At 43.1% G+C, this 26,906-nt stretch overlaps 1 protein-coding gene across 3 annotated transcripts in view; it reads left to right on the forward strand.

Moving 5' to 3' along the window:
- Positions 1-26,906, forward strand: part of PHF20 (PHD finger protein 20) — a 168,612-nt gene that overhangs the window by 43,568 nt on the left and 98,138 nt on the right. For all 3 annotated transcript variants that reach the window (XM_021665827.2, XM_021665829.2, XM_064382354.1), the window contains exon 3: positions 23,962-24,133. In XM_021665827.2, coding sequence (XP_021521502.2) covers positions 23,962-24,133 — 172 coding nt within the window. The remainder of the gene's footprint in view (positions 1-23,961; positions 24,134-26,906) is intronic.

A 26,906-nucleotide genomic window follows, 5' to 3' on the forward strand; every position in this document is an offset into this window, starting at 1 on the left:
TGCATTCCATCCTGGGTGACAGAGTGAAACCCTGTCTCAAAACAATTAAAAAATTAAAAAATAGCATTTCTGTATTTGTGATAAAGACTGAGTCTTGCTGTGTTGCTCAGACTGGTCTCAAACTCCAGGCCTCAAGTGATCTTCCCGCTTTGGCCTCCTAAAGTGTTGATCTTCCCACCTTGGCCTCCCAAACTGTTGGGATCACAGCCATGAGCCACTGCACCTGGCCCATATTATAATTTTTTTTTTTCGGACTGGAGTTTTGCTTTTGTTGCCCGGGCTGCAGTGCAGTGGAGGGATCTCCGCTCACCACAACCTTCGCCTCAAGGCAAAGTGATGTTCAAGCGATTCTCCTGCCTCAGCCTCCTGAGTAGCTTGGATTACAGGCATGCACCACCATGCCTAGGTACTTTTGTATTTTTAGTAGAGACGGGGTTTCTCCTTGTTGGTCGGGCTGGTTTTGAACTCCTGACCTCAGGTAATCCGTTTGCCTAGGCCTCCCAAAGTGCTGAGATTACAGCGTGAGCTGTAATCCAGTGGCGTGAGCTGTAATCCAGTGGCGTGAGCCACTGCACCCGGCTATAATTTTTGATGTACCACTTTGGGGCAAACTTTTAGCGTGGAGAGGGTAATCCTGCCTTCCCTGTTTTTTTTTTTTTGAGACAGTCTTACTCTGTCGCCCAGGCTGGAGAGCAGTGGCATGATCTCGGCTCACTGTAGCCTCCACCTCCTGGGTTCCAGCGATTCTCCTGCCTCAGCCTCCCAAATAACTGGGATTACAGGCATGTGCCACCACACCTGGCTAATTTTTGTATTTTTAGTAGAGACGTGGTTTCACCATGCTGGACAGGCTGGTTTAGACTCCTGACCTCAGGTGATCTGGCCGCCTCAGTCTCCCAAGGTGCTAGGATTACAGGCATGAGCCACCATGCCAGCCCTGCCTTCTCTATTTACTTCCCGGGTTGTATAGATGAACTAACATCTCAGCGGCTGCAGTTTCCTAGTTGTTGCTTGGTTGATAGAATAGAATCTGCTTGCTCTGCCACCTTCCGCCTTCTTCCTGTCATCTGTCAGGAGTGTGCCATCTGTTTTAAGCAGTAGAGAAAGCTGGCCTTCTCTGTTCTTGCTCTGAACACAATGAAAAAGCTCCTTCTGTCTGTTGCTTTCCTGACACTCTGGCACCTGACCACTACTGTGTTTACATTTAAGCTGATGATAGTTTACTTCCGTTTCTTGTACAGAGGATTTAAAAATCGGTTTCATAATGTCCTTAGGTCATTTTTGATTTCTTTTTCATTAGGATTATTTGCACTGATCACATCTCAGTTTCTGGTTCCTACCACCTTACTTCTTACACCATCTGTTTTTTTTTTTTTTTAAAGCAATCTTTTCTGAGCTTTCCACAAACATGTATTGAATGTCTGCTGTGAATCAGGTAGTATGCCAGGTGCTTTGAAATGAAGAAAAATAAGTACTTCAAGATGTTTAGAGATGAGTCAAGTATTTGGCTTTGGTGTTTAGTATTGTTGGCCAGAGGTTGTTAATCATATATTCGCGTGCTTATGTCTTTGCTAGTGATTTACATTTATTGAGTTGAAGCAGGAGCGGCCGCAAGAAACAGACCTCTCGAACACCGAACTAGGAAGGAAGGAGTGATTGATTCGGCCGGGAGCAAGGTGGCATGGTTGCCTAACAGCCAAGCTTGTCTAACAAAGGAAACCTTTGCCTTTATGTAGGCTTACAACTTTAGATATTACATGTGAAAGGCTCTTGGGTTTACAATTTTAGAAAGTACATGTGAGGGGGTCTTGATTGATGAAGTAAGCATGGGGGTTGGAGCAAGACTGAATGGGAACAATAGAGGGCATTTCTCCATATTGCCCCCATCCTTAACATCACCTGAGATCTTAAGGGTGGGGGGTGTTTTAATCTTTAACCTCCAGGTCACTGACCTTATGCCTCAAACTTTTACTTCCTATGTCTCAACTTTTACTTCCTCCTTCTTTGAGACAAGAGACAGGAAAGAGGAGTTTCTTTCCTTAGAGTGATTTACTCAGTGTCAGGCACAAGTCTAAAGGCTTTATATGTTATACCTCCTTTAATCCTCAGGATGCTATAAGGGGGCACTTTTATGATTTCCCTTTTATTTATGAGGAAATAGATGCAGAAAGCAGTTAAGTTTCCCAGTGCTGTGTAGCTGTTAATGGTGAATTAGGATTTGAGTCTAGCTAGTCTGGCTTCTGTGCACACTAGGGTGTGGCTTTGATTCCCATACATGTGTTCTGTACCTAGAATAAAGTCCCTGAAATTATATTATGAGGAGATATTTATTCTGTAAAAAGTTCATTTACAAAAGCTCCTAGGGGAGAACAGTTCATTTCATATGTGGGAATTTCAGAAGCCTTCAGAAAGATGACTTTTTTGTTTTTTTTTGAGACGGAGTCTTGCTCTGTCACTAGGCTGGAGTGCAGTGGCACAATCTCGGCTCACTGTAACCTCCACCTTCTGTGTTCAGGCAATTCTCCTGCCTCAGCCTTCCAAGTAGCTGAGACTACAGGCACCAGCCACCATGCCCAACTAATTTTTGTATTTTTAGTAGAGAAGGGGTTTCACCAAATTGGCCAGGATGGTCTTGATCTCTTGACCTTGTGATCTGCCTGCCTTGGCTTCCCAACGTTCTGGGATTACAGGCATGAGCCACCATGCCCAGCCTAGAAAGATGACTTTTGATGCCAAGTCATTCATTCAATGCTAGATGCTGGAGAAATAGTGGTGATTAGGACAGACAGTCCCTGATCTTCAGGACCTGACATTCCTAATGGAGACGGATATGGATATTCCTAGTAGAGGTGGATAGAACATAAACAAGCAGACTGCTATATACAGATAGTGTTAGGTAGTGATGAATCCTAGAAAGTGGAATAAGTACTTTTTTTTTCTTCTTCTTCTTCTTTTCTCTTTCTCTCTCTTTTATTTTTTTCTTTTTGGAATAAGTACTTTCAAGTGGGTAGAGAGTGCCTCTATGTGTATATATTTTGCTTTTTTATATAGAGGGTAGACAGAGGAGATCTCTCTGACAGGGAGACGTTTTAATAGAGTCCGGAAGTAAGTGAGGGAGTGAGTTATGTTAGTATCCAGGGGAAAGAGGGTTGCAGACAGAGACAGTCAAGGCACAAGTCCTGATGTAGGAGCAAGCAGGGCATTCAAGTAATAGTAGGAAGGAACATGTGGCTTCGAGGGTAGAAAGTGAGAGGCCAGAGGTAGGAGGTGAGCCCAGAAAGGTCAGCAGGGGCCAGATTGGCCATAATGAGTTTGGACTTTATTCTAAATGTGATAGAAAGCCATTGAACGGTCTTAAACAGGGAAATGATGTTATCTGATTTCAGGTATTAAAAGTGGCTGTGGGCCCGGTGCGGTGGTTCACACCTGTAATCTCAGCACTTTGGGAGGCTGAGGTGGGCAGATCACCTGAGGCCAGGAGTTTGAGACCAGCCTGGCCAACATGTACCAAAAGTATGAAAAATTAACCAGGCATAGTGGTGGGCACCTGTAATCAGCTACTCAGGAGGCTGAGGCAGGAGAATTGCTTGAACCCAGGAGATGGAGGATGCAGTGAGCTGAGATTGCACCATTGCATTCCAGTCTAGGCAACAAGAGCGAAACTCCGTCTCAAAAAAAAAAAAAGGTGACTGTGAGCCTGGACAACATAGCAAAACCCCATCTCTACTAAAAATACAAAAGAATAGCCAGGCATGGTGATGTGTACCCGTGGTCTCAGCTACTTGGGAGGTTGAGGTGGAAGAATCACTTGAGCCTGGGGGGCAGAGGTTGCAGTGAGCTGAGATGATGCCACCGCACTCCATCCTGGGTGACAGAGCGAGACACTGTCTCAGAAAAAAAAGTTGCTGTGGTTATTGTGTGTAGAATATGCTGTAGGCAGCCATGGGCAGAAACAAGAAGAGCAAGGATCTTTTGTAGTAATCCGTATGAAAGATGATAGTTGTTTGAACTAAAAAGCAGTGGGGGGGTTGATGAGAAGTGATCAGAGTCTGGATAATTTTTGAAGGTACAGCTGACAGATTTGCTGATGACATTGTAAGAGATAGAGAAGAGTCAAAGATGACTCCAAGGGCTTTTTCTCTCTGTACCAGTAGATGGAATTACCACATGTGGAAATGGGATAGACTTCAGTAGAACCAGGTTCTAGGCAGAAGGTAAGCAGTTTGGTTTTGGGCGTGTTAAATATATGAGATGCCTTTTAGATGACTAAGTGGAGATGTCGAATGGATAGTTGAATAACAGTCAGATGTTCAAGTGTGAGCCCTGGGTTAGAGAGAGACATTTGAGAGCTGGGCTGAGCGTGGTGGCTCATACCTGTAATCCCAGGACTTTGGAAGGCCAAGACGAGAGGATCGCTTGAATCCTGAGATTGAGAACAGCCTGGGCAATGTAGTCTCCACAACACATATACACACAAAAGATCCAAGAAAACTAGCTGGGTATGGTTGTGTGAGCTTGTGGTCCCAGCTTTTGGGGAGGCTGAGGTGGGAGGATAACTTGAGCTAAGGAGGTCAAGGCTGCAGTGAGCTATGATTGTGCTACTATACTCCAGCCTGGCGCAACAGAGCAAGACCCTGTTTAAAAAAAAACAAAAAGGAATTTGGGAGTTGGTAAGGTGTAAATGGGATTTTAAAAAATAGACTTTTTTAGAGCAGTTTTATGTTCACAGCAAAATTGAGCAGAAAGTACAGAGTTCTGGCTGAGCACAGTGGCTTATGCCTATAATCCCAGCACTTTGGGAGGCTGAGATGGGAAGATTGCTTGAGCCCAGGAATTAGACACCAGCCTGGACAACATTGCAAGACGCTATCTCTAAAAAAAAAAAAAAACATGGCCGGGCGCAGTGGCTCATGCCTATAATCCCAGCACTTTGGGAGGCTGAGGCGGGTGGATCACGAGATCAAGAGATCGAGACCATCCTGGTCAACATGGTGAAACCCCATCTCTACTAAAAATACAAAAATTAGCTGGGCATGGTGGCACACGCCTGTAGTCCCAGCTACTCGGGAGACTGAGGCAGGAGAATTGCTTGAACCAAGGAGGCGGAGGTTGTGGTGAGCCGAGATCACGCCATTGCACTCCAGTCTGGGTAACAACAGCAAAATTCCATCTCAAAAAAAAAAAACAAAACACACACACACACACACACACACAAACCCAAAGTAGCTCGGGTGGGCAGTGGCTTGCACCTGTAGTCCTACCTACTTGGGAGGCTATGGTGGGAGGATCACATGAGCCCAGGAGTTTAAGGCTACAGTGAGCCATGATTGTGCCACTGCATTGCAGCTTAGGTGACAGAGCAAGGCCCTGCTTCTAAAAAAAATGAAAAAACAATGTACTGAGTTCCCATATTCCTGTGTTCTCCCTCCAGCCTCCCGCACTTTCAACATCCTGCACCAGAGTGGTACATTTGTTACAATTGATGAACCTATATTGATACCTCAGTACCACCCAAAGACCATAGTTTACATTATTAGAGTTTGCTGCTGGTGTTTTTTGTTTTTTTGTTTTTTTGTTTTTTGTTTTTTTGAGATGGAGTCTTGTTCTGCCCAGGCTGGAGTACAGTGGCGCGATCTTGACTCACTGCAACCTCTGCCTCCTGGGTTCAAGTGATTCTCCTACCTCAGCCTCCCCAGTAGCTGGGATTACAGGCATGTGTCACCACGCCTGGCTAATTTTGTATTTTTAGTAGAGACGGGGTTTCTCTATGTTGGTCAGGCTGGTCTCAAACTCCCGACCTCAGTTGATCTGCCTGCATAAAAAGATAACTTGATGCTCAAAAAGTTTCAGATTTTGGATGTTTGGATTTGAGATGCTCAACCCATAGTAAAATTTGCTGTTTTCAGAATACAGTAAATTTTGCCAAATTCAACAGTTCACGCAAACCCCATCAGAATCAAGATATAGGCCAGGCATGGTGGCTCATGCCTATAATCCCGGCACTTTGGGAGGCCAAGATGGGAAGATTGCTTGAGCCTAGGAGTTCAAGACCAGCCTGGCAACATAATGAGATTTTGTCTCTCCAAGAAAAACAAAAAACAAACAAAAAAACATAATAAAAAATAATAATAGCTGGGTGTGATGGTGTGTGTCTGTAGTTTTAGCTACTCAGGAGGTTAGGGTGGGAGGAAGATTGCTTGAGCCCAGGAGGTCAAGACTGCAGCAAGCTGTAAGTACACCACTGCGCTCCAACTGTAGGCTGGGTGATACAGTGAGACCCCGTCTCAGAAAAAAAAAAAGGAAGAAAGGAAAGATATAAAGCACTTCTGTTACCCGCAGAATTTCCTCATGTCCCTTTGTAATCAGCCTCTCCTGGCACCTCCAGCTCCTGTCACTCACTGATGTGCCTTTTCCAGAATGTGTTACAATGGAATTACTCAGTACATAGCCTTTTGGATTTGGCTTCTTATACTTAGAGCATAATGCATTTGAGACAGACCCGTATTTTTGCATGAGCAAAAATAAAAGGTTGTTGCTTTTAGAACCTAGTAGTAAGTATTCCATTGTATGGATATACCACAGTTTATCTATTTACACGTTCAAAGACATATGGATTATTTCCAGTTTTGCGTTAATATGAATAAACATTTGCATATAGGTTTTTGTGAGAACATAAATTGTCATTTCTCTTGGATAAATACCAGTGAGTTGGATTGCTGGGTCATGTAAGTATTTGTTTAACCAAGTGAGAAACTGCCAAACTATTTTTCAGAGTCGCCGTACCATTTTGCATTTCCACCAGCAATGTATAAGAATTCCAATTGCTCGGCCGGGCGCGGTGGCTCAAGCCTGTAATCCCAGCACTTTGGGAGGCCGAGGCTGGTGGATCACGAGGTCAAGAGATCGAGACCATCCTGGTCAACATGGTGAAACCCCGTCTCTACTAAAAATACAAAAAATTAGCTGGGCACCGTGGCGCGTGCCTGTAATCCCAGCTACTCGGGAGGCTGAGGCAGGAGAATTGCCTGAACCCAGGAGGCGGAGGTTGCTGTGAGCCGAGATCGCGCCATTGCACTCCAGCCTGGGTAACAAGAGCGAAACACCGCCTCAAAAAAAAAAAAAAAAAAAAAAAAAAAAAAAAAAAAAAAAAAAAAAAGAATTCCAGTTGCTCTACATTGTTGCCAGCATTTGGTGGGATTCTTTTTTCCTTGCTTTTTAATTAATTGTTTTTAAAAATTGAGATATAGTTTACATACTATAAAATTCAACCCCCCACTTTTTTTTGAGATGGAGTCTTGCTCTGTCTCCCAGGGTGGAGTGCAATGGTACGACCTCGGCTCACTGCAACTTTCACCTCCTGGGTTCAAGCGATTCTCTTGCCTCAGCCTCCTGAGTAGCTGGGATTACAGGCATGTGCTATCATGCCCGGCTAATATTTTTAGCAGAGACGGGGTTTAACCATGCTGCTCAGGCTGGTCTTGAACTCCTGACCTCGTGATCTGCCCACGTCAGTCTCCCAAAGTGCTGTGATTACACCCCAGAAACTTTTTTGTAGCTCTCCTACCCACAAAGAGAATTACTGTTTAACTTCTGTTTGCAGATATGCATTTTATATACATATATATATGTGTGTGTATATATATATATATATATGTATATGTACGAATGACATGGAGTTTTGCTCTTTTCGTCCAGGCTGGAGTGCAATGGCACAATCTTGGCTCAGTGTAACCTCTGCCTCCTGGGTTCCAGTGATTCTCCTGTCTCAGCCTCCTAAGTAGCTAGGATTACAGGCTTCTACCATCATGCCTGGCTAATTTTTTGTATTTTTAGTAGAGATGAGGCTTCACCATGTTGACTAGGCTGGCCTTGAACTTCTGATCTCAGGTGACTTGCCTGCCTTGGCCTTCCAAAGTGCGGAGATTACAGGCATGAGCCACCATGCCCAGTCTAGACATGCATTTAAAGTGAGACCCAACAGCATGCTGAGTGTTTTCTTTAGCCACATTTACCTATCTGGGTACAGGAATGAAGAATGTGGAGTCTGAAATAACCAGGGTTAGGTGGCAGTTATCATGAGGAAGAGAGTCACCAGGAATTTAGGGCATATGCAAGGAGGTGAAATTAAAGAATGAAAAGATTTCCAGGAAGAGATTGGCAGGGGGAGAAGGAAGAAGGAATAACATTAGCAAAGATACTCAGGGCTTGAAAGAACTTGGCATGTTCTGAAAATCCAGAGAGGTAACAGGAGTGGTGGGAGATTGAACTAAAGAGGGAGAATTTAAGCAGCAGAGAGACATTTTTAGATACTTCTTAGTAATAGAAAAGTGGCAGTATTCATTCTGTCATAAGGTATTTGCTGAGTGGCTCTGTATCAGGCATTCTGCTGGGTACTGATAAGAGAGGGTTTAGGTGTCTTCTGTACATACCGATTATTTAGTTGTTGCTGGTAAGAAATGATTGAGATAGAGAGGAAAGATGAATTTAAGACCTTTCTTTTTTTTTTTTTTTTTTAATTTCAAAGCTACTGCAAATCAAAAGACCTTTGTTATACCAGATGTTGATTGATGGAAGTGGTGAAGGGGTAGGGAAAGAGTTAAGGCATTCAAAACAGCAGTTTTTCTTCAGTTTAATACTCAGCCTTTTGTATTGATTGATTGATTGAGACAGAGTTTTGCTTTGTTGCCAGGCGCCAGGCTGGAATGCGTCGCGCGATCTCAGCTCACTGCAACCTTCGCCTCCTGGGTTCAAGCATTTTTCCTGCCTCAGCCTCCCCAGTAGCTGGGACTACAGGCGTGTACCACCATGCTCAGCTAATTTTTGTATTTTTAGTAGAGATGACATTTCACCACGTTGACCTCGTGATCCGCCCGCCTTGGCCTCCCAAAGTGCTGGGATTACAGGTGTGAGCCACCGTGCCCAGCCCAGCCTTTTGTTTTTTACTAAATATATCTTCCATCCTCGTCTCCTCTCCAGCAAAGGCTGGTGATGGCTTAGAATGTTACTTTTGTGCATAGAATTATTTTGCTTCTGTTGTGCGCCCTGAGTCAGGAATAGAGGCAAGCTCTGATTCTTTTTTTTGAGACTAAGTTTCGCTCCTGTCTCCCAGGCTGGAGTGCAATGGCACAATTTCAGCTCATTGCAACCTCTGCCTCCTGGGTTCGAGTGATTCTCCTGCCTCAGCCTCCCAAGTAGCTGGGATTACAGGCATGTACTACCATGCCTGGCTAATTTTCTGATTCTTGAAATAAAATGAGTCCTGTATATTTACTGACATACTGTTTATATAGCAAAGAATCTGGAAGCAGTCTGAATGCTCTGGGGGAAAGTTTAGGCAAATTCTGGGCTTGTCACTAGACGATTAGGTGGCTAAGACAAAAGACACTCATGTGGATGTGGTCACTACAGGAATGTTTACATGTGGAGTCCAGTTAAGAGCAGAAGGCTCTTCACCGAGTTTAGAGTTAGATGTGGATATTTATCTTGATTGTGTCTCTTCCTTGTCACTCTCTTTGAGGCTCCATTTCCACAAATGTAAAATGGGGGCAGTGATAATAATGACTCCTTAAGTCTTCATGGGATGGTCAAGTGAGATACCTTAGATAAAGATAGTTTACAAACCCTAGAGTAAGCTACATTCATTGGTTATTAATAGCCATGTGGATGAACACTGACCAGTCGGAGTGAGAATTCAGAAGGAAATTGTTATCCTTTCTGTTTTTTTCTCCTTTGTCCCAGGATGTTTCTTTAGTTAGTATTTCTGGTATGTGGGGAGGAGCAAAAAATCCTGCCAAGCACTGTCTGGCTGGCTCTATTGTAAGCATGTACATGGTGTGTAGCATTAGGCAGCTTAATTTTACGCAGAGGCAGCAAGACTCTGAGTGGCAAGCCTTCCTGGGACTTAAGGTTATACGGTGCAGGCATGTCATCACTGTTTCCTTGAATGAGACCTGCACTGTTCTCTGCATTCTGGCCGTGCACATGGAATCATGCTACCAGTGGCAGTGCTTTACTGTCTTACAGCCCTCTCCCTCCCTTGGTGGAGCCCTAGGACATGTTGGCTTATCTTATAGCTTAGAGCAGTGTTTGAGGACTGGGACCTCTAACCTATAAACTATTGATAGACTCCATTTCTAGACACCAAAGCAGTCTAGTAAAATGCTATTTTCTTAACTACTTACTGCTGTGTAACACATTTTCTCAAAATTTAGTGGCCTAGGCCAGGCGTGGTGGCTCACTCCTGTAGTCGCTGCACTTTGGGAGGCTGAGGCAGGCAGATCACGAGGTCAAGAGATTGAGACCATCCTGGCCAACGTGGTGAAACCCTGTCTCTACTAAAATACAAAAATTAGCTGAGTGTCATGGTGTGCGCCTCTAGTCCCAGCTACTGGGGAGGCTGAGGCAGGAGAATTGCTTGAGACCAGGAGGCAGAGGTTGTAGTGAGCTGAGATCATGCCACTACACTCCAGCCCTCCAGCCTGAGCGACAGTGCGAGACTCTGTCTAAAAAAAAAAAATCTGATGGCCTAAAACAATAAACATTTATTATTCTCTAGGTGACTATGGGCCAGGAGTTCAGAAGTGGTGTAATGTGGGGTTGCAGGGGCTTCTGGCCCAGGATCTCATAAGGCTGCATCCATGGGGGCTTACTATAATCCATGGGGGTGCTGGCAAGTTGATGCTGGTTCCTGACAGGTGGCCTTAATTCCTTGACTTAACCTAGAATAGGGAATCTGAGAGTGTAGGGCAGAAGCAGCAGTGCTTTGTGTATATGCTTGTGCTAAAATACATATAACATAAAATTTAGTATTTTGATCGTTTTTAGATGTACAGTTCTGTAACATTAAATACATTCACACTGTTCTGTAACTATTACCACCATCCTTCTCCAAAACTTTTTCTTTTTTTTGCTGACAGGTCCTTACTCTGTTGCCAGGCTGGAGTGCAGTTGGTGCGATCTTGGCTCACTGCCAACTTCTGCTTCCCAGTGATTCTCATGCCTCAGCCTCCCAAGTAGCTGGGATTATAGTCTTGTGCCACCATGTCTGGCTAATTTTTGTATTTTTAGTAGAGACAATATCTCACTATGTTGGCCATGGCTGGTCTCAAACTCCTGACCTCAGGTCATCCATCTGCCTCAGCCTCCCAAAGTGCTGAGATTACAGGGATGAGCTACCAAGCCCGACCAAAAAATTTTCTTGTAGAGATAAGGTCTCACTATGTTGTTTATGCTGGTCTCAAACTCCTGGCCTTGGCAGTGTGCCCTGACTCATGCCTGTAATCCCAGCACTTTGGGAGGCTGCGGCAGGTGTATTGCATGAGCCCAGGAGTTTCATGCCAGTCTTCGTAACATGGTGAAACCCTGTCTCTCCTGGACTCAAGAGATCTTCCTGCCTTTGCCTCTCAAAGTATTGAGATTACAGGTGAGTCACATGCCCAGCCCAATATTTTTTCTTTTCTTTCTTTGTTATTTATTTTATTTTATTTTTTTTTGAGAAGGAGTTTCACTCTTGTTGCCCAGGCTGGCGTGCAATGGTGCCATCTTGGCTCACTGCAACCTCCACCTCCCAGGTTCAAGTGGGTCTCCTGCCTCAGCCTCCTGAGTAGCTGGGACTACAGGTGCATGCCGTCACACCTGGCTAATTTTTTGTATTTTAATAGAGACAGGTTTCACATTGTTGCCTAGGCTGGTCTCGAACTTCTGAGTTTGGGCAATCCATCTACCTTGGTCTCCTAAGGTGGTGGGATTACAGGCGTGAGCCACTGCTTCTGGCTCAATTTTTTTCATCTCTCCAAACTAAAACCCTATGTCTATTAATAAACAACTGCCCTCTCCCTTCTCCCCTTAGCTCCTGGTGACCTCTATTCTACTTTCATTAATCTGGCTACTCTAGATACTTCATATAAATGGAATCATGCAGTATTTGTCATTTGAGTGGCTTATTTCACTTAGTGTAAGTCCTCAAGGTTCATCTCTGTTGTAGTATGTATTAGAGTTTCATTCCTTTTTAAGGCTGAATAATATTTCATTTTATGGATAATAGCATGTTTTGTCTATTTATGTGTTAGACACTTAGGTGGGTTGCCTTTTTTTTTTTTTGAGACGAAGTCTTGCTGTGTTGCCAGGCTGGAGTGCAGTGGCACAATCTTGGCTCAGTGCAACCTCTGCCTCCCGGGTTCAAGTGATTCTCCTGCCTCAGCCTCCCAAGTAGCTGGGACTACCAGTGTGTGTCTCTACGTCTGGCTAATTTTTTGTATTTTTAGTAGAGACAGGGTTTCACCATGTTAGTCAGGCTGGTCTCGATCTCCTGACCTTGTGATCTGCCTGCCTTGGGTGGATCCCAAAAGTGCTGGAATTACAGGTGTGCACCCGGCCTGGGTTGCCTTTGAGTGTTGTGAATAATACTGCTATGAATTCTGGAGTACACACATGTTCGAGTCCTTGTTTTTGAGTTGAGACAGTGTTTTTGCAAATATACCCAGAAGTGGAATTGCTGCAGTGCTTTTTTTTCTTTTTCAGATCAACTTTGTAGTTAGATAATCCATCACTTTATTAATTCAAAAGATTGCTTTTTTTTCCTTGAACTTTCAAGTTTTGGGGTACATGTGCAAAATTTGCAGGTTTGTTATATAGGTAAATGCGTGCCACGGTAGTTTGTTGCACAGATCATTCCATCACCTAGGTATTAAGCCCAGCATTCATTAGCTCTTCTTCCTGATATTCTCTCTCCCACGTCCTGCTGCAGTGCTTTTTATAACCCAGCTTGGGAAGTCCCACACCATCACTTTTGCCACATTCTGCTTGTTAGACATGAGGCCATATTCAAGGATAAAACAATTAAAACCTACCTTTTGAAGGAATGAGTGCCAAATTTGCAGACATGTAATGTTGTTGCAACTACTATTTGTGAGTGATTTATAATGCCAGGTTAGTTACAAATATACACACTAAAGTCCTCCCTTCCTGCCTCATTCTTTCCCTTCCTCTCTCCCTTCCTTCCATTTATTTATTTTGAGTCTCACTCTGTCACCCAGGGTGGAGTTCAAAAGTGCTTCCATGGCTCATCACAGCCTCAACCTTCTGGGCTCCAGTGATCCTCCCACCTCAGCCTCTTGAGTAGCTGGGACTACAGGCATGCACCACCACATCTGGCTAATTAAAAAAAATATTTTTTTGTACACAGAGATGGGGTCTCCCTATGTTACCCATGCTGATCCCAAACTCCGGGGCTCAGGAGATCCTTCTCCTTCATACTCCCAAAGGGCTGGGATACAGGCATGAGTCATTGTGCTGGGCTGATTAAATTTTTTTTAGAAATAGGGTCTCACTCTCTTGCCCAGGCTGGAGTGCAGTGGTATTGTGCTCCTGGTCTCAAGTGATCCCCTAGCTCCAGCCTCCTAAGTAGCTAGGACTACAGGCCTGGCTAATTTTAAAAATTTTTTATAGAGATGGGGTCTCCCTGTGTTGCCCAGGCTGATCTTGAACTCTTGGCCTCCTGCCTTGGCCTCCGAAAGCACTGGGATTAAAGGTAAGGGCCACATCCGCCAGCCTCACACACTAACATTTTCTAGTGTTTCTTGATTACATGGTGGTAATCTGGCATCTCAATGTTCTTCATGTCATTGCCCACTTGTAACCCATATGTGGTACCTCAGCTGGGAAGCTCTGATAAAGAGGGTCCAGATTACAGAAAAGCACAATATAATATTCTTCATTTCTCATGTAGACCTTGTGGACCAGCAGCTCTGTATTCACAACACCCAGTGGTCCATGGACTGCTCTGGGCAAACATTCATTTAGGGCTCAGCAGCCCATCCATAAGATCCTCCATGGCCTTCAAATGGAGTTATTGTTTCTTTCACCCACTTGAATTTCCTTGTCCTCTTTTTTCTTTCTTACTTCTGTACTATGCTGATTTACTCCTATTACATCCTCTCCCAGAAACTCTCCCCAGCTTCACTGCCTCCTTGATCAGCTGGAAAATGTCTACTCATCTTTCGGAGTGGAGATCAAGTGTCTCCTTTTCCCCAGGGTTATCTTGGCCCCTCCTCTCACTCGATCCCTTTCCTCTCCCTCTTCCCTTTTACTCCTCTATATCTTACTCTACCTTAAGGAGTCATCTGTTGCACCTGGTATAATTTATTACAACTATTTGTACCTATAGATATACTTTTATTCCCCTAGACAATCCTGTAGTAAACAAGAGACAGATGCCTCTAGTGGTGCCTGTTGTTTCCTGGGGAAGCAGGCCATAAACACAAACAAATGAAATAATGACAGATTGGGGTAAATGCTATGAAGGAAACAAGTAGGAAACTGACACAGACGGGAAGGAAATGGGGGCCACTTGAGATAGTGTAGTCAGAGATTCTGAGGCTATAGGAGGATAAGAATGTTGCCTGGGAGGAGTGGGCAGGGGTAGATGTTTCAGGTAAAGGGAGCACACTTGGTATGGGAAGGTGTGTGATGTGTCTGACAAATTGAAGGGCCACTGTGTCTTGTAACATAAGGTCTGTTATCCTCTGCCAGTTGCTGTGATCACGTATCTTAATAGATTTGGTTCTGGCTGGACACGGTGGCCCACACCTGTAATCCCAGCACTTTGGGAGGCCGAGGTGGGTGAATCACAAGGTTAGGAGTTCGAGATGAGTCTGGTCAACATAGTGAAACCTCATATCTACTAAAAATACAAAAAAAGTTAGCTGGGCATTGTGGTGGGCGCTGGTAGTCCTAGGTACTTGGGAGTCTGAGGCAGGAGTATCGCTTGAACCGGAGAGGCGGAGGTTGCAGTGAGCCGAGATTGTGCCCTGCACTCCAGCTTGGGTGACAGAATTAGACTCAGTCTCAAAAAAAAAAAAATTTGATTCTGTATTTCTTTTTTTCTTTTTCTTTTTTTTTGAGATGAAGTCTTGCTCTGTCACTCAGGCTGGAGTGCAATGGTGCGATCTTGGCTCACTGCAGCCTCCGCCTCCTGGGATCAAGAGATTCTACTTCCTCAGCCTCCCAAGTAGCTGGGATTACAGGCACATGCCACCATGCCCAGCTAATTTTTGTATTTTTGGTAGAGACAGGGTTTTACCATGTTGGCCAGGTGGGTCTCGAACTCCTGACCTCGTGATCCACCTGCCTTGGCCTCCCAAAGTGCTGGGATTACAGGCGTGAGCCACCGCACCTGGCTGGTTCTGTATTTCTAAACCCTGGTATACTCCTTGGCCCAGAGTAGGTACTCAGAAAATGCCTGTGGAAATATGGTTCAATGAATTTTTCTTCTGCCGACTTCTGTTCATTCTCCTTCTCCTTCTCCTTTTCCATTTGACATTGGCTATACTGGTCTTCTGTCTTGGGTGGCTTAGTGACCAGTTATACTACTTTCTTAAATTAAGCTCATTATGGTAACCTTGTTTATTGTGAATGTTTGCTTATCTGTCCTTTCCAAATTGAATTTTAGTTTTTTCATTATTTATTTATTTATTTATTTTTGCTCCCCCCCACCCCCCGACTTTACAACCAATAAAGATCAAGTTGAATTTTAGATAAAATAGTTTTTTGGCCAGTGCAGTGGCTCACACCTGTAATCCCAGCACTTTGGGAGGCCGAGGCAGGCTGATCATGAGGTCAAGAGATCAAGACCATCCTGGCCAACGTGGTGAAACCCCATCTCTAAAAAAAAATAAAAATAAAAAAAATTTTTTAAAAATATAAAAGAAAAAAAAGTTTTTCATACTGTTTGGCCTTTGAAAAATGGTTTTGTGACGAATTTTGTCATGGTGACCACCATATGCGTATATCCCCTCCACATTGACAGTTCCCATATTGGGGTATGTTTGTTCTGTTGACATCTACAACATGGATATCATTGGTTTATTTTGATGATTCATCTTGGTTTGTTTATATATTCCTATTGCTGTTTTGTGGCTCTGAATCTTTTTAAAAAGTATATCTGATGAGCTTTTATTGAATGTCTAATATATGCAGGATACTCTGGGGGAGATTTAGACTCTTGATCTCTGAAGGTTTGATCCAAAGGCTAAGACTTCTCTGAAGCCTTTCCCAACCCTCTGGTTAGTAAAACTGGGACTCTGATGAAAAAGTTTAATGTGGGCTCTAGAATGAAGGGTTAAAAAAATAAAAATAGGCCAGTTGTGGTGGCTTATGCCAGCACTTTGGGTGGCCGAGGCTGGCAGATCAAGAGATCAGGAGATCGAGATCATCCTGGCCAACATGGTGAAACCTTATCTCTACTAAAAATACAAAAATTAGCCAGGTGTGGTGGCACGTGCCTGTAGTCCCAGCTACTCGGGAGGCTGAGGCAGGAGAATCGCTTGAACCTGAGAGGCAGAGGTTGCAGTGAGCTGAGATCATGTCACTGCACTCCAGCATGGGTGACGGAGTGAGATTCTGTTGTAAAATAAAAAGGTGGGAGGGGTTATTCAGGTGCTTTAGAAGCGGGCAGGGGAGAGCAGCAGAAACCCAGACTGTCTAGCCTGGGCTGGATGTGGAGGAGAGATAATGCCTCTCTTCCCTCTAGTCCTGGTTATAATTTACGCAGGCTGGTTCATTCTAGAGCTATGCTTCTTTTTCTCTCATTTCTTCCAGAGATCCAGAGTGTTTCTGATCTTTTTGCTTGTGGAGAGGAGTGGGAAATCCCATGAAGCTTATCAAACTTCTCTTTGGGCTCTTGCTACCCTAGGGACTCTGATGATTGGTCATCTATTCTGTATCTCCTGGACCTAGCAATTTATCTCATAATATAGACTCCAGAATGTTTGTTGAATAATGAAGTTAATAAGGCCTTGTAAAGTGCTTAGCAGCCTTGTGTTTATGTTAGCCATTTAAAAATCTTGTTTGTAACTTGAGTTTGAAACATTTCTGTTGAGTCTTAAACTCTTTCTTCAAAGGAAAACTTGATTTTTGAATATTTAAGTTGTATCTGATTATCACTTTAAACTCTCTTATTAGTTTAGGAAAAATTGACTCAAGAAGAGGTAGGAAACTTGATTAGACTAGTAACTGTAGAGGTGATGGGAAAGGTAGATAAAGAACTACCTTCTGAGAAGGCCCTCAGTGTAGGTGGTTTCATAGACAATGAAATAAAGCATTCTGCTTTGTTCTATGAGATTAACATAGCCTAATACTGAAACTGGGCAGGAAGGGCATAATACAAGGAAACTTGGACAGATCTCATTTATAAAAGAGGTACAAAACTTGTCAATAAAATCCTGGAGCACCAAGTAGAGACTTATTAAATGAATGATGCATGAAACCAAATATGATTTGTTCTAGCAGGGTAATGATAACTTAAATTTAAGAAATCTATTAATTCTTTATATTTATAGAATAAAAGAGACTGGGTGCAGTGGCTCACACCTATAATCACAGGACTTTGGGAGGCCAAGGTGGGTGGATCACCTGAGGTTGGGAGTTTGAGACCAGCCTGGCCGATATGGTGAAACCCTGTCTCTACTAAAAATACAAAAATTTGGCTGGGCACAGTGGCTCACATCTGTAATTCCAGCACTTTGGGAAGCCAATTCGGGCAGATCGGTTGAGGTCAGGAGTTTGAGACTAGCCTAGCCAACGTGGTGAAACCTGTCTCTACTAAAAATACAAAAAAATTAGCCAGGTATGGTGGTGTGCACCTGTAGTCCCAGCTACTCGGGAGGCTGAGGTGGGAGAATCGCTTGAACCTGGGAGGCAGAGGCTGCAGTGAGCTGAGATCATGCCACTGCATTCAGCCTTGATGACAGCGTGAGACTTTGTCTCAAAAAAAAAAAGATAAAAGAAAAGTTGGCTGGGCACGGTGGCTCACGCCTGTAATCTCAGCGCTTTGGGAGGCCAAGGCAGGCGGATCACAAAGTCAAGAGATGCAGGCCATCCTGGCCAACATGGTGAAACCCCATCTCTACTAAAAATACAAAAATTAGCTGGGCGTGGTGGCACACGCCTGTCTTCCCAGCTACTCAGGAGGCTGAAGCAGGAGAATCGCTTGAACCTGGGAGGCAGAGGTTTCAGTGAGCCGAGATCGTGCCACTGCACTCTAGCCTGGCAACAGAGCGAGAGTCTGTCTCAAAAAAATGAATAAAGAAAAGATCATGCCTGTAATCCCAGCTACTTGGGAGGCTGAGGTAGGAGAATTGCTTGAACCAGGACCCAGGAGGTGGAGGTTGCAGTGAGCTGGGATCGTGCCACTGCACTCCAGCCTGGGCTACAGAGCAAGACTCCATCTCAAAAAAAAAGGAAAGAAAAAAAGTTTTATAATCTTCTTGACAAAGGCTGAAAATCCTCAAAATTTATTATTACTGTTTTTTTGAAATGGGATCTCACTCTGTGTCCAGGGTAGAGTGCAGTGGCACAATTATAGCTCACTGCAGCTTTGAACTCTTGGGCTCAAGTGATCCTCCCGCCTCAGCCTTCTGAGTAGCTGGGACAACAGGTGCACACCACTACTCCTAGATAATTTTTTTTTAACTCTTTTTTTAGAGATGGGGTCTTGCTCTGTTGCTCAGGCTGGTCTCAAACTCCTGGCTTCAAGTGATTCTTCTCGTCTTGGCCTCCCAAAGTGCTGGAATTATAGACATGAGCCACCATGCCCCAGCTAATATTGTTATTTTCCTCTTTTATAACACAAAAGGTATCATAAAATATGTACTCTTCTGTAGCTTGTTTTTGAAAAATTTAATGTGTCATGGAAATCTTTTCATATCAGTTCATATAGTGTGTCTTCATTCTTTCTTACGGCTATGTAATATGCCATTTTGTGGGTGTGCCATAGCAGCACATAAACATAATATTCATGAAACTATCAGTTGATATCTTTAAAAAAGTTTTAAAAACTTTTAATTTATGCAATACCACTGATATGATAATGGAAATGGAAAAAAAAAAAAACCTTTTAATTTAAAAGTATTTATATTTTGGCTAGGTGCAGTGGCTCAAGCTTGTAATCCTAGCACTTTTGGAGGCCAAGGCCAGTGGATCTCTTGAGCCCAGGAATTTGAGATCAGCCTGAGCAACATGGCAAAACCCCGTCTCTATAAAAAATACCAAAAAAAAAAAATAAATAAATAAATTAGCCAAGCATGGTGGTGTGAGTCTGTAGTCCCAGCTATTCAGGAGGCTGAGGTGGATCACCTGAGCCTGGGAGGGCCAGACTGTAGTAAGTGAAAATTGCACCACTGTACTCTGACAGAGTAAGACTCTGTCTCAAAAAAAAAAAAAAAAACACCAAAAAACAAAAACAAAGTATTTTTTACTTAACACAAGTAATAGTTGACTAAATCTTTGTAAAAATTCACACTACAGCAAAAATCTCTTGGCTATTCTTAGTCCCTGTCTCCTTCCAAAAGTTGATTTTTATTATTAGTTTGATTATCTGCCCCTTTCTGGCTAATATTCCCATTTGTTAGAAATGTAACTCCCAGCTGCAAAGTTAGTTTGGAAATTTGAGTCTCATCAGTGGCTGTTAATTGCACGTGGAAGCTAGAAATTCTCTCCTCCTTTTTCTGCCTGTACAAATTCCATTCACATCTCTTTTGTTAACCTTGCCTCATTGTCTTCAGACTGCTTTATGGTTATCCAAATATTTAGGTTGAACCAGATAAAATTGCTATTTTGGTAGGTAAAGAGCAGTTGATTATCAGCAATTAAATGTGGTTCACCCTCATAGTTTTAGAGCCTAATTCCTTTATTTGTCTAGTTATCCTCAAGGGCAGGGTCCAGAACACATGTTTGTATAATCCCTTCCAAGACCTAGAATTGACTGGTCAGATCAAAAGCACTTAATAAATTCTTGTTGACTGATGAAGCTAAGTTGTCCCTAAGGCAGGGAGCATTTGTGATCCACTAAGTCTTACCAGGTTGATGTCTAAGATGGTTTTTGCAGCCTCCCTCTTCTCTGAAACGTGATTGGGTCCCCACCACCATAAGTAACTTGGCATCTTTGTCACACTTTAGGGAAGTGGGGAGGACAACTTTCTCTTTTGGAAATTTTGTCCCTTGGCTACTGTTGAGCCTCTTGGAGGGGTTTGTTTAGGTCTGCAGAGAGTGGGATTCATGTGCCCAGTAAAGTTGTTTTGAATGAGGGAGAAGCATTTTTTTTTTTTTTAATTTTCTTTGTCAACAACTCACAGCATAGGGAGAAGCTTTACATTAGCTGAGGACCTAAAGACCCTTCAGAGCAATGGAGTTGCTGGCCTAGGAGTTCACACTTGATTCTATGAATCCTGACTTCTGACCAATACATATTCAAAAGAATTTAAGGTTTGCCCTGAGGTTGCCAACTTTTAATTTTGCCAAATAAGGACATTTAAAATAAGTACATAGTTATGTACTTTTTATAGTTAATATGTGCTTGTGGTACAGCATTCAAAATGTCCAAAAAGATATATGGTGAATAAAATAAGTCTCATACTTCCTTTCCAGTTCCTTAAAATTATCCAATTCCCCTCCCAGGAGGCAAACCTGGTTACTTGATCAACCTTCCTGAGATAGCCCATACATTTAAAAACAGTATGACTGTATTGGCTCTCTCCCTCTCTCCCGCCCCCACATAAATGGTAGTGCGTTCAAATACTGTTTGACATCTTGTGTTTACTCCCCACATTTATTTCTTTCTTTTTTTTTTTTGAGACAGAGTCTTGCTCTGTTACCAGGTGCCAGGCTGGAGTACAGTGGTGCAATCTTGGCTCACTGCAACCTCTGCCTCCTGGATTCAAGTGATTCTCCTGCCTCTTAGCCTCCCAAGTAGCTGGGACTACAGGCGAGCGCCACTATGCCCAGCTAATTTTTTTTTGTATTTTTAGTAGAGACGGGGTTTTTACCACGTTGGCCAAGATGGTCTCGATCTCTTGACCTTGTGATCTACCTGCCTCGGCCTCCCAAAGTGCTGGGATTACAGGCGTGAGCCACTGCGCCTGGCCTACCCCCCACATTTCTTAGAGATCTTTTAATGTCTGTACATAGAACTGATTTATTTTTTTTGAAGGCTGTGTAATATTAGGAAGGGTATTAAAAACAAACACTTGTTATCATTTTAATTTAAAAGGTATATTTAAATACCAAAATTTAGAAACAATGTGATTTCAAGCGGGGTATGGTGTCTCATGCCTGTAATCCCAGCACTTTGGGAGGCTGAGGCAGGAGGATACTTGAGCCGAGAAGTTCAAGACCTTGGGCAACATAGTGAGACTCCACCTCTACAAAAAAATAACAAAAAATTAGCTGGGCATGTGGTGTGAGTCTGAAGTCTCAGCTACTCTGGTGGCTGAGGTGGAGGATCACTTGAGCTCAAGACATCAAAGCTGTAGTGTGCCATGATTGTGCCACTTCACTCCAGCCTGGGCAGCAGAGCGAGACCCTGTCTCAAAAAAAGAAAAAAAAAGTGATATTCTGTGTGAAGAAAATTTCCTGCCTTAGTCCAAGAACCCTGTGTGAGAAATTTGTTGCTAGACATAGTAAACCATTAAAGAAAGTGGTTTGAATAGGAATATGTTAGGACAGATTGTGCTATTTTAGACAGGTTTACTAGCCTCAGGTAAGCTGAATGAATGAGAGGGCAAGAGATATATAATTGCCATATTCATGTCCTTCTCCCCATTTTACTGGATTTGGGGACTACTCTCTTGTCTCCTTCAGTTGTAGTATTTAATTTGTCAGATCAGACAATTAGCCAGTCTGCTGTGAAGATGTCTTGTATTTATAGCAACTGTCAGTTGGATTTGAGTAGGAAGACTAGTTTCAGGGCTTTTTATGTCATCTGTTAATATGTTTGAGCAATTAATGCCTGTATAGTAACATTGGGAATTATGGAAAACATACCCTTCCAGTCCTCTGTGAGGAATACATACATTAAGGGATGGAGGCCTGAACTTGAGGAGTGAAATTGGAATAGGTTGCTGGAGTCTGATAATGTTGGAATTAAATAAACTGACAGAATACATGACCTTTGGGAAGAATAAGAAGAGTGGAATTCATTTGCTAAACATTTATTGATTACCTAGTATGTACAAGGTACTGTAATAAGTTAACATCAAGCAAACTGCCTTAGAGGATGGTAGTGTAGGGTTAAAAAGTACACAGTATACAGACACAAGAAAGCAGGACTGTTCATTCAGGTAGCATGTGTTTATTAGGACAGCACTGTACTAGGTGCTGGATATGAGAAAGGAAGGAAATAGTACCAACCAGGCTGCAGGGAGAAAATACAGATAGAATGTAAACTTTCTCAATCTAGAATAGCTATTTGATTAATCCAAGTGTTTTCAGAGAACAACTGCATACAATATTTTTCTTTATTTTTAACCATTTATTTTTTGGAATGAGCAATACCTTTATATGGTTGAAATAAGAAAGTATTATAAGGTATACTGCAAATGTCTTCCTCCTATTTTTGCCACTACCCCCCCCCCCACCCCGCCGCCCCGCCATCCAGATACCTCTCTTCTGTTGGGGATAAATGCTGGAAACAGAAAGCAGTCTGAGTATTTTAACCATAAAAGGATTTAACATAGGAAATTGGGTACTTAATAAAGTTGCTGGAAGGGCTGGAAGAGTGGGACTCAAGGAGGCTGCCCTTAGAATATCATTTTGAAAGGTCCATAATTACAGCTGGATCTGGAGGTCAGGAAGTCACTACTGGCACTGCCACCTGCACTACTGCTGCTTGACACACATGAAACTGATGATTAGACATTAGGCTCTGGCTACTGCAAACCAGCAGCAGCAGCGGCATCTGGGAGCATGTGAAAGCTCTTAGACCCTAGCTTGGCATACTGAATTAGAATCTTTATTTCAACAGGATACTCTGATGATTTACGTCTATGTGGAAGCTTGATAGGCCTTGTACTGGATCTGGCCACTAACCCAAGGGTCTTCATGACCTTGGCTCCCAATTGCAAGGAAGTCAGGGAAATGTAGTTGTTGATTTTCCCAACTCTCAATCTAGAAAGAAGGTTGAATGGAGGTTGAAAGAGACCATCTACTAAACTAACCCCACTTTTCCACAGGTAATCATTGTTAGTTTCTTGTGCATCCTTCCAGATACTTTATGTATATGTATATGTGAATACATATCCTTTTTTCTCCTCTTTAAAAAATAAGCCAGATGTGGTGACTCACGCTACAATTCCAGCATTTTGGGAAGCTGAAGTTGGCAGGTAGCTTGAGCCCAGGAGTTTGAGACCAGCCTGGGAAACATAGTGAAACTCTGTCTCTACAGAAAATATGAAAATTAGCTGGATATGGTCACGCGTGCCTGTAGTCTCAACTACTTGGGAGGCTGAGGTGGAAGGATCACCTGAGCCAGGGAGAGAGAGGTTGCAGTGAGCCAAGATCACGCCACTGAACTGCCTGGGTGACAGACTGAGATGCTGTCTCAATAAACAAACAAACAAACAAAACAAAATAATACCTTAGCATATACAATGTTCTGCATCATATAACTATATCTTGGGAGAGCTTTCCATATCTTGACAGATAAAATAATCTTGTTCTTTTTAATAACTGAGTAGTATTCCATTATATAGCTTACAAAATGCTTAAGATTGAGACTGTCTGATACGGTCTGGGTTGCATGGTCATTCTGATTTATTGGCACATGTAAAATATAATCTAGTTGTTAAATGTTTTCTTCCTGCCTCTTGTGTGCTCAAGTCCTTTGTATATGTCATCTTGTTTAATCCACACTACAACCCAGTGTGCTTCTTCCACTTTACATGAGGGAACTCAGACTCTGAACATTTAATTTAATAGTTCATAAACTAAGGAATATGTAGGTTGGGATTTGGACCTCAAGTCTATTACCCTCCATAATTTGTGATTTGACCCAATTACACAGAGTCTCTAAATGGTGGGCCTGGTAACCTTCTCCTTTGGGAAAATGTTTAGAAATGTACCATTATGGATATTTGGATATTTTGGGTGTGTGTTAAAGGAATGCCAATTTTTTTTTTTTTTCTGACTCAGGTATCCAGCTCACATAGAAGACATTGACTACGAGGAAGGAAAAGTACTCATCCATTTCAAGCGTTGGAACCATCGTTATGATGAGTGGTTCTGCTGGGACAGTCCTTATTTACGCCCATTAGAGAAAATACAGCTGAGGAAAGAGGGCTTGCATGAAGAGGATGGATCTTCTGTGAGTAACAAATCTGGGAAGTTCTGTAGTACTCAAGGTCAGCTATTGGGCTGTTTGTGTTTCAGCCTTTGATGTTCGGTAGCAGCAGGGACCAGTTCTTATTTAGGCCTATAGTTGTAGCCCTGAGATCTCTATGAAACCTGGGGCTTTTGAAGAATCCTATTTTTTTTTCTTTTTGAGACAGAGTCTTGCTCTGCTACCCAGGCTGGAGTACAGTGGAGCAATCTCTGCTCACTGCAACCTCCACCTCTTAGGTTCAAGCGAGTCTTGTACCTCAGCCTCCCAAGTAGCTGGGATTACAAACCACGGCTAATTTTTGTATTTTTATTAGAGACAGAGTTTCACCATGTTGGCCAGGCTGGTGTTGAACTCCTGACTTCAAGCGATCGGCCTGCCTTTGCCTCCCAAAGTGTTGGGATTACAGGCATGAGCCACCGCGCTTAGCCGGAATCCCAGTTTTCATGTTTGGATGATGTGATTGAAATGACAGCTCATATGCAAAATGAGATTTGGGTGGGGAAAAAAAAAAAGAAATGACAGCTCATAAACTAACTTGGTTGAGGCGATATTGATGATGAATGGGGACTTTATTTCTCTTTTACAGCACTGTATCCCTAACTTCTGGAACACTGCCTGGCACATAGTAGATCTTCAGTAAATATCTGTTGAATAAATTAATGAATGATTTCTAGATCAACTGTATATTCTAGACATCTGGATCATTTATTAATCTGATGTGCTGTCTGATCTTTTGTTAAGTGATCATTCCAACCAGGTGTGGTGGCTCATGCTTGTAATCCCAGCACTTTGGGAAGCTGCGGCGGGCAAATAACAAGGTCAGGAGTTTGAGACCAGCTTGGCCAACATGGTAAATCCCCATCTCTACTAAAAATATAAACAAATTAGCTGGGCATAGTGGTGGGCACCTATAATCCCAGCTACTCAGGAGGCCAAAGCAGGAGAATCGCTTGAACCCAAGAGGCGGAGGTTGCAGTGAGCCAAGATTGCACCACTACATTCCAGCCAAAGTGAGACTGTCTTTAAAAAAAAAAGTGATCAAGTGATCATTCCACGTAGAGCATTGTACTAGTCTCATATGCAAGGTCTTTCTATTTCTTTTGAGACAGGGTCTTACTATGTTGCCCATGGTGGAATGCAGTGGTGCAATCATGGCTTACTGCAGCCTCAACCTCCCAGGCTCCAGAGATCCTTCCACCTCAGCCTCCCGAGTAGCTGGCACCACAGGCCCACCACACCCGGCTGATTTTTAAATTTTCTTTGTAGAGACAGGGTCTTGCATTGTTGCATGGGCTGGTTTTGAACTCCTGGGCTCAAGCGATCCTCCTGCCTTGGTCTCTCAAGGTGCTAGGGTTAAACTTGGCCTGCAAAGTCTTTCATAAGCCCTCAAAGAACTTGAAATTGATTGGACTGTATTCCATTTTTCTAAATTTTATCTCTATGCCTGGAGCTTTTACTGACTTCAAAACGCAGTATGAAGTATTAGTTTTAAGGTTTTTTTAAAAAAAATTTGTTTTGTTTTGTTTTAAGCAATGAAAGCACAGATTTACTGAAATGAAAATACACTCCACAGAGTGGGAGCAGGTTCGAGCACGAACCTTTTTTTGTTTTTTTAAAAGAGATGTTTTCTTGTTCTGTTGCCCAGTCTGGAGTGCAGTGGTGCAGTCTTGGCTCAATGTAGCCTTGACCTCCTGGGATCAAGCAGTCCTCCTTCCTCAGCCTCCTGAGTAGCTGGGACTATAGGCATGTGCCACTGTGCCTGGCTAGTTTTTCTTTCTTTCTTTTTTTTTTTTTTTTGGACATCCACATTGAATTCTGCAGAGCCTGGCTAGTTTTTAAAAATTTTTTGTAGAGGCAGGGTCTTATTGTGTTGCCCAGGCTGGTCTTGAACTCCTGGCCTTAAGGAGTCTTTTTGCCAAAGAAGGAAGATCCTTCCTACCTCCCAAAGTGCTGGGATTATAGATGCGCACCCTTGTGCCTGGCCAGTTTTAAGGTTTTTAAACAGGCATTGAGACATCCATAATGGTCCTTCCACTTTTGGAACTAACTCAGCCCTGCCTTCTATTTTCTTTTTTCTTTCTTTCTTGTTTTTTTTTTTTTGAGATAGCCTCACTCTGTCGTCCAGGCTGGAGTGCAGTGGTGTGATTTTGGCTCACTGCATCCTCTGTTTTCCAGGTTCAAGTGATTCTCCAGCCTCAGCCTTCTGAGTAGCTGGGACTACAGGTGCATAGAACCACGCCTGGCTAATTTTTGTACTTTCGGTAGAGACAGGATTTCACCATGTTGGCCAGGCTTGTCTTAAACTCCTGACCTCAGGTGATCCACCTTCCTTGGCCTCCCAAAGTGCTGGAATTACAGGCGTGAGCCACCGCACCCTGCCTATTTTTTATTTTAACCCTGATTAGGGAACTGGAACTGTTGCTGGCCTTTTTTTTCTTTTTCCCAATTAAGGATTATTTAGTATTGTTCCATATGACTTTTAAGTGTTTGTTCTACAAATTTTTATTGTTACTGTTGTTGTTGTTTTGAGATGGAATCTCACTGTGTCACCCAGTCTAGAGTACATTGGTGCTATCTTGGCACACCTTAACCTCCGCTTCCCAGGTTCAAGTGATTCTCCTGCCTCAGCCTCCTGAGAAGCTGGGATTACAGATGCCTGCTACCGTGCCCAGCTAATTTTTGTATTTTTAATAGGGACAGGGTTTCACCCTGTTGGCCAGGCTGGTCTCGAACTCCTGACCTCAGGTAATCCACC

This window comes from Aotus nancymaae, unplaced genomic scaffold (genome assembly GCF_030222135.1).
Source record: "Aotus nancymaae isolate 86718 unplaced genomic scaffold, 86718_ANA_hifiasm-v0.15.2.pri h1tg000029l, whole genome shotgun sequence".
NCBI lineage: Eukaryota > Metazoa > Chordata > Mammalia > Primates > Aotidae > Aotus > Aotus nancymaae.